This window comes from Solanum stenotomum, chromosome 9 (assembly GCF_019186545.1).
Source record: "Solanum stenotomum isolate F172 chromosome 9, ASM1918654v1, whole genome shotgun sequence".
NCBI classification, from domain to species: domain Eukaryota; kingdom Viridiplantae; phylum Streptophyta; class Magnoliopsida; order Solanales; family Solanaceae; genus Solanum; species Solanum stenotomum.
The window spans coordinates 5,659,282-5,670,189 of record NC_064290.1 but is presented as its reverse complement, the minus strand read 5'-3'; the positions used below and the strand labels follow the sequence as shown (position 1 = coordinate 5,670,189).

At 30.3% G+C, this 10,908-nt stretch overlaps 1 protein-coding gene across 2 annotated transcripts; it reads left to right on the top strand.

Moving 5' to 3' along the window:
* Positions 1–1,629: 1,629 nt before the first annotated feature.
* On the top strand, positions 1,630–4,717 carry LOC125876581 (uncharacterized). 2 transcript variants are annotated; one of them, XM_049557792.1, is made up of 6 exons: positions 1,630–2,464; positions 2,548–2,768; positions 2,922–3,120; positions 3,521–3,606; positions 3,870–3,961; positions 4,051–4,717. In XM_049557792.1, the coding sequence occupies exons 1-6, from the start codon at positions 2,375–2,377 to the stop codon at positions 4,290–4,292; spliced, it is 930 nt and encodes a 309-aa protein (XP_049413749.1). In that variant the 5' UTR covers positions 1,630–2,374; the 3' UTR covers positions 4,293–4,717. The 2 variants fall into 2 exon arrangements, with proteins under 2 accessions (XP_049413749.1, XP_049413750.1); XM_049557793.1 differs by having other exon boundaries at positions 1,704–2,464; positions 4,077–4,346.
* Positions 4,718–10,908: the final 6,191 nt, after the last annotated feature.

The window sequence follows — 10,908 nt, the reverse complement described above, 5'->3', positions numbered from 1 at the left end:
GAAAATAACAAAAAATGAAAAATTCATTTGCAAAAGATTTTCAAAGACCTCGAAACGAACAAAGTTTTTTACAAAATTTTATGTTATGTTTTTAAAGAAGTGGTCAAACAAACTCTACCATTAATTTAATGGTATTCCGTTTAGTTAATTTTACTATCTGAAAATTTAAATTAAATTAAGTTATTCAAATCTTCAGATATTTTTGTAGTTAAACTGACTTTTTAATTTTTATTTTAAGATTTTCTTCCACTATCACTAAAATAAAATTTAATTAACGTTTGAACTAATTATTAGTAGTCTGTTACTATCTTGTCATAAATAAATGAGAATTAGAAATATGAATATTTCATTCAAAAACCAGTAAATTACAATTTGGGAAATGAAAGAAATTTTAGTTGTAAATCTACTTTAATTTCTTTTGAAGCGATAGATAGACCTTGTCCAACAAAGCAAAAACATAGAGATAGAAATATTGACCTAGTCGAGATTTTTCACATCTATAATACACTATTCTTTTTATATGACTTTTCTTCTATTACTAATAAGAGATCTTACGATTAATGCATTATTAATAAAAAACGCCTTCTCTTTCAATTAAATTGTACAATTCCACACTCATAGCCTTAATTATATCCCAATAATCTCTCCCTCACACATTCACACACACACACACAGAGTCTTGTTCTTTTTCCAGTCAAGTCAACAGGTTCACCAAAAATCTAGGAGCAAGCTTACAAAATTTAATTCAGATCAAATTTATCATTATTATTATTATAATAAATAAAAAACATTAAAAATTATGACTACTACATTGTTTTATATGGGTACTAAATGACCAGAAAATTAGATCAGAATTTGATCAAAAATTTAAAAAGTCTATAATATTCTTTTTATTTTAAAATAAACTATTTTTTTTCCATTTTCCAAATTTTCTGGCAAAAAAGATTTTTCCCGTTTATATTTCCACATATGTGTTGGGTTTTAATCAAGAAAGTTGAATCCTTTTTTATCCCAAACCATGGAATTCCGTTAAGAAAAGGTTATACTCTCTCCTCCTTTCACTTTTACTTATCCATTATTTCGATTTTGAGATTCAAAATTTTTATAAATTTCATGTTCAAATTTACAATCAAATTAAAATAGTTTGACTCTCAAAATTTGAACTACATAAATTGGGATGAAAACAATATGTTTATTTTTAGAGAGAAATATTAAAAATATCTTTGAATTTAACGCAAATTATTATTAGTTTCGTCTCAAAACTATTGTCGGTCATAAAACAATACTCTTGAATCTGCCATATGACATAACAAGTAATTTTAAATTCCTTCTCAAATTGAAAATATTTTTAAGACGGTTAATAATATAAAGATGAAACTAATAATTCAAATCGAGTAAAAGGTAACAAGATCAACTAGACCAGGGGCGGAGCCACCTTGTACTAAGGGGTTCATCCGAACCCCCTTCGACGGAAAATTATATTAATTATACATGGTTAAAATATTTTTTTATGTATATATAGTAAATGTCGAAAATCTTTCAGTTACTTCGTGTGTCTATTTCTACAGATTTTGAACCCCCTTATGAAAAATCTTGGCTCCGCCATTGAACTACACCCCATCATTTTCTCTGGTTTAGAAAAAGCTTGCACTTGTTATTCACTTATCTATGTTTGTAACAGCCTAAATTGAAAGAAAGACGCTTGCTTGCTTGTTTGCTTTCTTCGCGTGATGCAAACGTCTTCACTATAGCTTTTCTCCTCATTTTCTATCTTTTCTCTCTCATACATTACGCTAAACTTGCTTTTGTTTCTGTGATTCTGTTTTGCTTTTTACAGAGCACGTCGTTTTCCAATTCTTGTATACTCTGTTTGTTTGTTTTTGCTTTCTGGGTCGGTTTTATTTTCATTTGTTTTCAAGACAAGTCTCTTTTTTCTCTAATGGGTTTGTGTTTTCTTTAAGTTTAATTAACTCTTTCTATGAGGGGTTTAAACTGTTCCTGGGTTTTGACTGTAAAAAGAGAAAATTACGCCGGAATTATTGGGTTTTGGGGTGACCGGAAAAAGATTGAAAATTGAAGGAAAAAATAGACTTTTTGTTTTCTTTTTCTATATAATATAGTTGTCCAAACGTCAAAAAAATATATTTTTTTTCACCTTGTATATAGACCGAGTAATATTCTCCTCTTATTCACAAATCCCGTCATTTTCTCTCTTTCTTTCTCTCTCCCTCTCTCTGTTTTTTTCCCCATTTCTACTCTGTGTTTTTTTTTTCCTTTCTCTTCTCCTCTGTTTCTTTGGGTGTCTAGAGAGAGAAACAGTTTCTTCAATCTCTTTCTCTCTCTTTCTCTCTGTGTTTGTGGTTGTTGAATAATCATGTCAATGGAAAAGGGGTCATTGCAATCAAACCTTGATTGTTTCTTGGAATGCACAACACCATTAGTCCCTTCACAGTTATTGCCTCAGGTTTGTTTATTTGTTTTTGTTTTTTTTGGGGTGTTTTTTACCCCCAATTTGATTTTGATGAATGTGATTTGTTGTATGTGCAGAGTGAGATTAGAAATCTAAATAGGCTATGGCATCCATGGGAAAGAGAAAAGGTTGAATACTTTACTTTGGGTGATCTTTGGAATTGTTATGATGAATGGAGTGCTTATGGTGCTGGAGTTCCTATTAAAACAGATTCAGCAGAAACATTAGTACAATATTATGTCCCTTATCTTTCTGCTATTCAAATCTTTATCAGCAGATCATCTGTTAATTGTCTCAGGTAAATTAAAATTCCTTTCTGGGTATCTCAATTTCATCATAAATTTTTGTGGGTATCTCAAATTTTTGTGCATTAAGCATCTCGCGTTCACACATGATCGTTTTAATTGTTAGTTATGAAGATAAATGAGGTTTGTGTTGTATTTTTTAATAGGGAAGAGACAGAATCGAGGGATTCATCGTTCAGTGATTCGTTTAGTGATGAGAGTGAAAGCGAAAAGTTGTCAAGATGGGATGGATGTTCATCTGAGGAAGGTGACAGTCTTTGGCATATGAATGATAGATGGGGTTATCTCTATTTTCAGTACTTTGAGAGATCAACTCCTTATGGAAGAGTCCCTTTGATGGACAAGGTATCCTTTTTTTTACCTTTTTGCCTCTTTAGCTGCAATTTCCCTTGTTGAAAGTCTTCTTTTTGACACACTGGTAGCTGATGCTTTAAGGAAATGTATGTGGTAGAATCATATAAGTTTGGTTATGTATCTTTACTTGTGATTTTGTGAACATTTAACAACATATCATTTATGGTTTTACCCTTATGGAATCAATGGTGACTTGTTTATTACAGTACTGTTCTTTATTCTGTTTTCAGGCGTAGCGTAAGCTGTCGTTATGTGAAGCCTTTGTTCTTTCTCTATGCATTGGAGTTATTGATATAAGATTCCATGTGAAGCATGTGGCTTGAATTTTTAGTATATATTGGTTTTTTTTCCGAGTTCTTTGATTCAAAAATCAAGTTCATTTTGCTTGCAGATCAGTGGTTTCGCTGAAAGATACCCTGGATTAATGTCATTGAGAAGTGTAGACCTTTCACCAGCTAGTTGGATGTCAGTTGCTTGGTATGCTAATTCTCTACTTGTTTCCATATGATCATGGGAGCTGATGGTTTGTTGATAGTAGATTTTGTTAAGTTAATGAAACGTGTACGCGTAAAATTGTTGTGTTATATTGGGCTGTGTTAAAAAGGTTTACTTGATGAGTGTTCAATTGGATCTTGTGTGTTCCTTGTAGTGTATACTTTTGGTATTGCTGACTTGCTTGTTTAGCAAGGGGAACAAAAAGGAGTTGTTTTTTCACTAAGCTTTTTCGAATTGAATTACAGGTATCCGATATATCACATTCCTATGGGAAGAACCATTAAAGACTTGTCAGCATGCTTTCTCACATTCCATACACTTTCTTCTTCTTTTCAAGGTATTATTCGATCTGTCTTTTGATTCGTTGAACTTTTGAATATACCGTTTCTTTTCCCTTTACACCGACTTTTTGGTATAATGGTGCAGATATGGACCTTGATGATGACATGGAGAATGGTAAACAAAAACGAAAGGAAGGAGAAAGTATCCCCCTTGTGCCTTTCGGCTTGGGCACTTACAAAATGCAGGGAGATGTGTGGCTTTCAGACAGGAGTGGGAAGGACCAAGAGAGGCTGTCAACACTTTTTAGTGTGGCTGATTCTTGGCTAAAGCAGTTGGGTGTCCAGCACCACGACTTTAACTATTTCATGGGTGTTCGTCGTGGCTGATCACATCTCAAATGAATGAATTCGCGCTTTATAAAACCCCACCAACGGGGCTGAGTACTACTGGAGTTCCTTTTATTAACATAGGCTCTCTGAGGTGTTTCTGGTTTGTTGCTTTCGGTAGCATGAACAACCTTAGAACTCCCTCCTATATAAAGGCATTAGTATTTTATGCGTTGTTCTTCGAATCCTTAGCTTGAGCTTTCTGTGACTTGGTTTTTTTGTATGTATAGGGAGAGGACTAATTGTGTAGGACTTCATCTTTACATTACTCTTATGATGACCCCCTAGTACTTTGTGAGCAATACTTTGCTCCATCTTTTGTATAAATTCTGAAGTACCTTTTTTGGTGTTTCATTTGTGCTTTTTCCTTGTAATATGTTTATGTAAATAGTTCATCTTTCAATAGTAAAGAATTTCCTGTACAAAGTACAAAAAATAGAGTTGTTGTGTTCACATTGAATCTCTTATGAAGTATAGTACTTTTTCCTTTTCAGTTTTTCACATAATTTTTGGTATCCACATTGGAGTCTAATTGAATTTGAATTTGTGTTAGAAAGTTTCACATGGAGGATAAAACACTTTTTAACAAAGACGATTATGTATTCGGAAAAATTTAAACTCGAAATTTCTGACTAAGAATGACTTTAACTTGAGACTTCTGACTAAGATTGAAGGAATACTTACCATTCTATAGGTATAGCAACCCTGATTGATATGAGGTGTATTATTTATGTTTGTTGGCAGTGGATGAGGTTTGGTTTACGATTTTTATGAAGGGGTTTCCAAAAAGTCTAAAACATGAACAGAAGTGGGACCTTTTTTGTTGCAGAAAAAGCCACAATGGTAGTGTTGCCATAATGACATTGCCATAATAATGTGTCATTTTCTAAATGAAAGCTTAGTAAGATGGGGGAAACGAGCAATTAATCTGTTGGCTCTGTCTAATAGACTTTTTGTTTCACTCTTTCGTTTTTCCCCATCTTTTTTGTTTGGTTTCTTCCCTTCATTGTATTTAACGGTGGAGGTAGTTCGGGTCAATTCGAAATCTAGATTGAAATATTTGTTATTTTAGAAAATCAAAATAAACGTAATTTTATTTTTACTCTTATAATATATTTGAAAAGAGATTAAAATGTTTAAAAAGAAGAGTACTATTAAATTGAAATTAAAGAACAAAATCAATCTTTTGGTTAATATATTAACTAAAAATTGGACTCAAGGGAGTAGATGAAAAGAAAAGAATTGAAAGATGAAAAGTCAAATGATATTTGGTAGGTATTCATGCATAATATAATGTGCCTTATCTATTAGGATGATGACTTTATCTCATGATTGTGTGTGCCAAAACAATTAATTTGAGATTTAAACATTAATTTTTTCATAAGATTTAAATTTACTTAACTAATATTTACATATAGTAACCACTATAAGATATAATTATTTCTACTTAAAACATTTTGAAAGTATTACAAAATTGCAACCAAATCAAACATACAAATTACAAAGTACCAAAGACAAATATATATTCCTTCTGTTCACTTTATTTTGTTCAAACTCCTAGATGGTAATAATAATTTTTTTTTAGCATATTACGAAATGAACGGCATTTCTTCCTGTTTTACTTTCAAAACTAATCATTCATTTCCAAATTTTATAACATTTGTAACGTTCATGGTGTACAAGTAAAAGTGAACCGCGTGACAATATGAATCTTCTAGTAAATTAAAAATAAATGATTATAAAACTAATAATTTAAGATTTGACAATGGGGTTGGCAAAAAGACAAATAGAATGGATAAACCGCAATTTCCAACACGTGTCCCATAAGATGTTAATATTTCTTCCTTTGTTCAACATCCTTTCATCATTAACAATTAGGTCATTCAATTTTCCACATCCCAATATATTATTTACTTTTTAGTTCATTTTATTTTAGATTAGATTAATCATCTTAGCTAATTTCTCTTGATGACATTGAATAAAGTATTACTAATAAATTGGATATAAATGATCCAGTTCTATGTTGATAACAATGAGTACAAGTAGTTCACCATCATTAATTATGATGATATGATTGAGATTCCTTCCTCTTTAATTGAATGTTTCGATCAACCAATTCAGTACAAATTCTAATATAAATATTGAAATTCGGAAGAAAAAAAGAAGTGGTTCACTATTCTAACTCCTCAATCACTTGAAGCACTAGAATTAAACAGCTAGATGAATTTGACCTTTTCTTTTAACAAGGCAATGGGGCCAACATGTAATCAACTTTAGAAATGGTCCAATAGGAGTAAGAAATTAAAAATTAAAAGGAAAGGATAATGATTTCACTATCTTTTTTAATTAATAAGAGTAGAAGCATTTTGTTGATCTAAAAAGTGCAACCTCTAACCATATGACAATAAGAGAAAATTTTGAGTGCAACAACCAACAAACAACTCCTACTATACATGGGGCATTTTAGTTGTTTTTTTTATGATTAATTAAGTGAAGAAGTCATGCCCACATTGGTTGTATATTATATGGAATTTGTTCAAATTCAACTCATGTTGTGCAACAAACAACTAAGGAATAAATGAATTGTATGATTCACTTTGGGAACCAATGAAATGAATGCATTAATTACGAGTGTTAGCTTTTTCTAAGTATATATGGGATTATGATGATCCAATCTATTTGAGGTGGGATTGTTCTATTTAGTGCTTGATGATTGGACAAGCTCAAACTTAGAGATAAATTAATTTTTTAATAGTTTGTGGAGTAAGCGCTAGTCTATATGCAGCTCGATCAATTTCATGAAATATCTTTTATCTAGTTTTGCTTTTTGAAAGTAAAACGGTATAAATTATGACCAAATGTTGCTTATGTATGGTTTCATGTTTCGATTTGAATATCCATATTTTAATTTTAAAATATTAAATTAGTTTAGTCAAATTTAACATTTAAGATTAGTTACATTATCAAACAGATACTCGAAACGCCAAATAGAACAACTATTTTAAAACTAAAGGAGTAAACTAAAACCTCATAATCATCTCGACCAGCTTCATTAGTTACTAAGCCACACACTTTGAGTATATAGATATATTTATCTTTTCTTGCCAATAAATAATGTCAAATCTCACTTAGATTTGTATTGTCAATGGGAACATGTGACTTTGAGTTGTGGTACCACAATCATGAACTTTGCTATACTTGTGGGCTGTGGCTGATCATAATCATATACTGCTTTAAAGTTCCAATAAAAGGTAATCTTGGATGTGCCACACATTAGAATATTGGTTTAATTTTGGCTAGTTTTCTCAAAACTTTAATGATTACTTATAAGGAAGGTTTTTTCGTTACTTGAACGAAGGGTCTTTCGAAAATAACCATTTTAACTTAATAAGATAAGGATAAGATTCGTATATACTTTGTATTTTTAGATTTTACTTGTGAAATTATACTGAATATGATACTTTTCGTTATTTTTAGTAAAAAAGGTTTGGATAAGGAAAGATTCAAAGTTTGGTAGGATTCAAAATTGATATATTTAATTTCATATCATGTGTTAGGTGACATTTTATGCCAAGTTAAATAAATGGGTGATCAAAGATTCAACTGACATATTTTCGCAATTAAATGCGATGTTGTCATACTCACAACAAATTTATTTTGATTGGTCTTAATTCTTATGACTTTTTTTACATTTATAAAAAATAAAATAAAATTCATCTATGTTATTTATTGAAATGTTTGGAACTTCTATTTTATACACAAAATTAATTTATATATATATTACAACCAAAACTTATGCCTGAAGCTTGATGAAAAACAAAAGTTTTACCTGGTGGATCTTTTTTAAGTTGAGGTCATCAAACAACACAAATCTCACTAGCTTAGGAGTATATTACTTCTCTTTATGTGAATTTTTAATATTACGAATCTTATTAGAATTCGAACTTTAGATATATGTATCTAGCGCGTGTAGATACATGTATCAAATACATGAGGTCAAAATTAAGTGTAATTTATTTCAGATATATTGTATCCAAGTTGATTGGCATGTATGTGACTCTCTTGCTTGCATCTCTCCTCCATCGCTCGCCTCTCTCCCTATGTATCTATATTTTCAAAATGTATTTGAAATGTATCTTGTAACCTAGATACACGTATCTAATGTGATTCACATGTGTCTGGGATACATAGACTATCTCGCTCGCCTCCTCTTATCTCACTCGCTCCTCTCCTTCTCTCGCTTGCCTTTCTCCCTAATTCAGTGTATCTGGTAGCAAAAATAATGATGTATCTAGGGGCATATCTAACTTGAAATCTGCTATGAAATTATTAATTTATGAGATAATACATAGTCATCTCAAACTATATAATATTGAAAAATATGATAGGAATAGTTGCGTAAGTTGATAGTTTTTCCTTTCTTATATATAGTAGTATAGTACCATATTTCCACAATTTTGACTTTACTTTACTACGGTGAAATTAGTAAATGGGCCCTCTTGGTTTCCGTTGAATTGATCCATCAAAAATTTGAATTTTGTATATAGAATTGGGCTCTATGTTCCAAACCAAAAATGGGCCAGAAAATTGTTGAGAGTAAAGTCGGTTTTTTTTAGAAACTCCATAATTAGATATACTTTAATTATTAACTATACTTTTAAAATATTATGTATTTTACCACTAATTAAGAATTTTCTCCATATATTGAAGAAGATACACTTAGATACATGTATATTTGCTGTCAGATACACTAAAATAGGAAGAGCAGCGAGCGTAATGGAGAGAGAAGCAAGCGAGGTTTATTATGTATCCCAGATACATGAGTTGATGTGACCTTCGTTTGTTAACTTGTTATACAATTATTTTTTTACTCTCTCTCAAATTTCAATATCATTGGTTATAAGTAGTTATCTTCAATTACATTTGGAATTAATTCACACTTGGGAAAGGTGAATTAAGAAAACTGTTTTTTTCCACATTAGTACTCACATTTGGAGTAATTAGTTAATGTGCCAAAATGAGGTTGAGTCGTTTATGTAATTGACTTAGGTTTTTTTAAACCAAAACTTCTATGAGTAATAATCCAGGAAAGATGTAAAAACTTAATTTGTTTTTCCCTAAATAAATAATTTAAGTCTTAAGCAATGACCTAATCAATGTTTGATATACTAATACTGTATATCTTGTAGCGTAAAATGGAGGAAACGAATATCTAGGAAAAATAATTTCAGATTATCCAAATTGATTTGATAATTAGCTGACAACATAGCTGTGTAACCCCACAAGCAGAATCTGGTGCTGGGATGAATGTAGACCTTTTATGGAATAGAGATTATGTTAAAGGAAGAACTATTGACTATTATTGTTGACTAGTAAATTTTTGTAAAATTATGTGTATTGAAAGTTTTATTTATCCAAAAACATGGAGATTTGATAAGATTACATAAAGATTGAAGAAGTTTTAATAATTTTTATAAATTGAGAAACTTTTATATTTGTTTGAAAAAAATACAACTTACTAACCCTAAGTTATATGTCTAAATATTATTTTAACTTTAAATCAACGTAATTTCAAATTATGCTTTTCTATTAAAGGTTAAATAACTCACATTTTCTTATATCACCAACAATATATTGGCGAGGGGATAGCATGTGCCACCCTTGATTTAAATGAGATGAAATGAATTAGATATGCTTAATTTCATAAGTATCTTATCTTTATTAGTAATTGAAAAGCAAAACTATATAGGTATACAATTACTCCCTGTGCCCCTTTCGTTTTTTTAGAGTTAGGAAATTTGCGTTTAGAATCTTCAAATTTTTTAAATAAAATTTATATATTTGTAAACTACTTAAAAAGTACTATAAGTCACCATAATTGACAATTCAAAATATTGAAAAGATATGTGAAAAATTTACGATCAATATAAACTCGTTTGAATCTTGAAATCCGAAAAATATCACATAATTTGAGACGGAGTGAGTAATACATCCATATAGGACAATAAGTTTATAAGCCTCCAAGTTAATATATTAATCTAACGTCAAAACTTGGCTGCTCATACAAGTTTCTTTCCTCTTCCTAATTTCTTACGTATCCCTTTGGTTTATCGATTCGGTAGTCTAAAAAAAATAACACATTTTTTATTTTGGGCAATTGTAGATTGATACTATCAACATTTTATCCTTGTCGGATCCCACTTATTTGACAAAAAGTCCACAAAAATGTATCTTTTTTATTTAGAAATTTATTTATTCAGAGTACGTATAATTTAAAAACATTACAAAGTCAAACTACATCACATCAATTGAGATCGGGAGAGTATTTCTTTTTTGAACTTTGTACTCAATAAAGTATTTCATCACGGCAATCATTTTTCCAACTAAATGTCAAAGATCCTCTAATAACTTAATTGCCAAAAATACCAACATCTTTTCTAATGGAGCATGTCTTATTACTACTACATTACTAATTTTTCAACCTTAGACTAGTCATTTAATATTACGTAGATCATTGACCATTTATTCAAGAATCTACAAAAAAAAATAAAAAATCAATACAAAATGGCAAGATTACTAGTCAAACCTAACATTTAACACATTTTAAATAAAACTA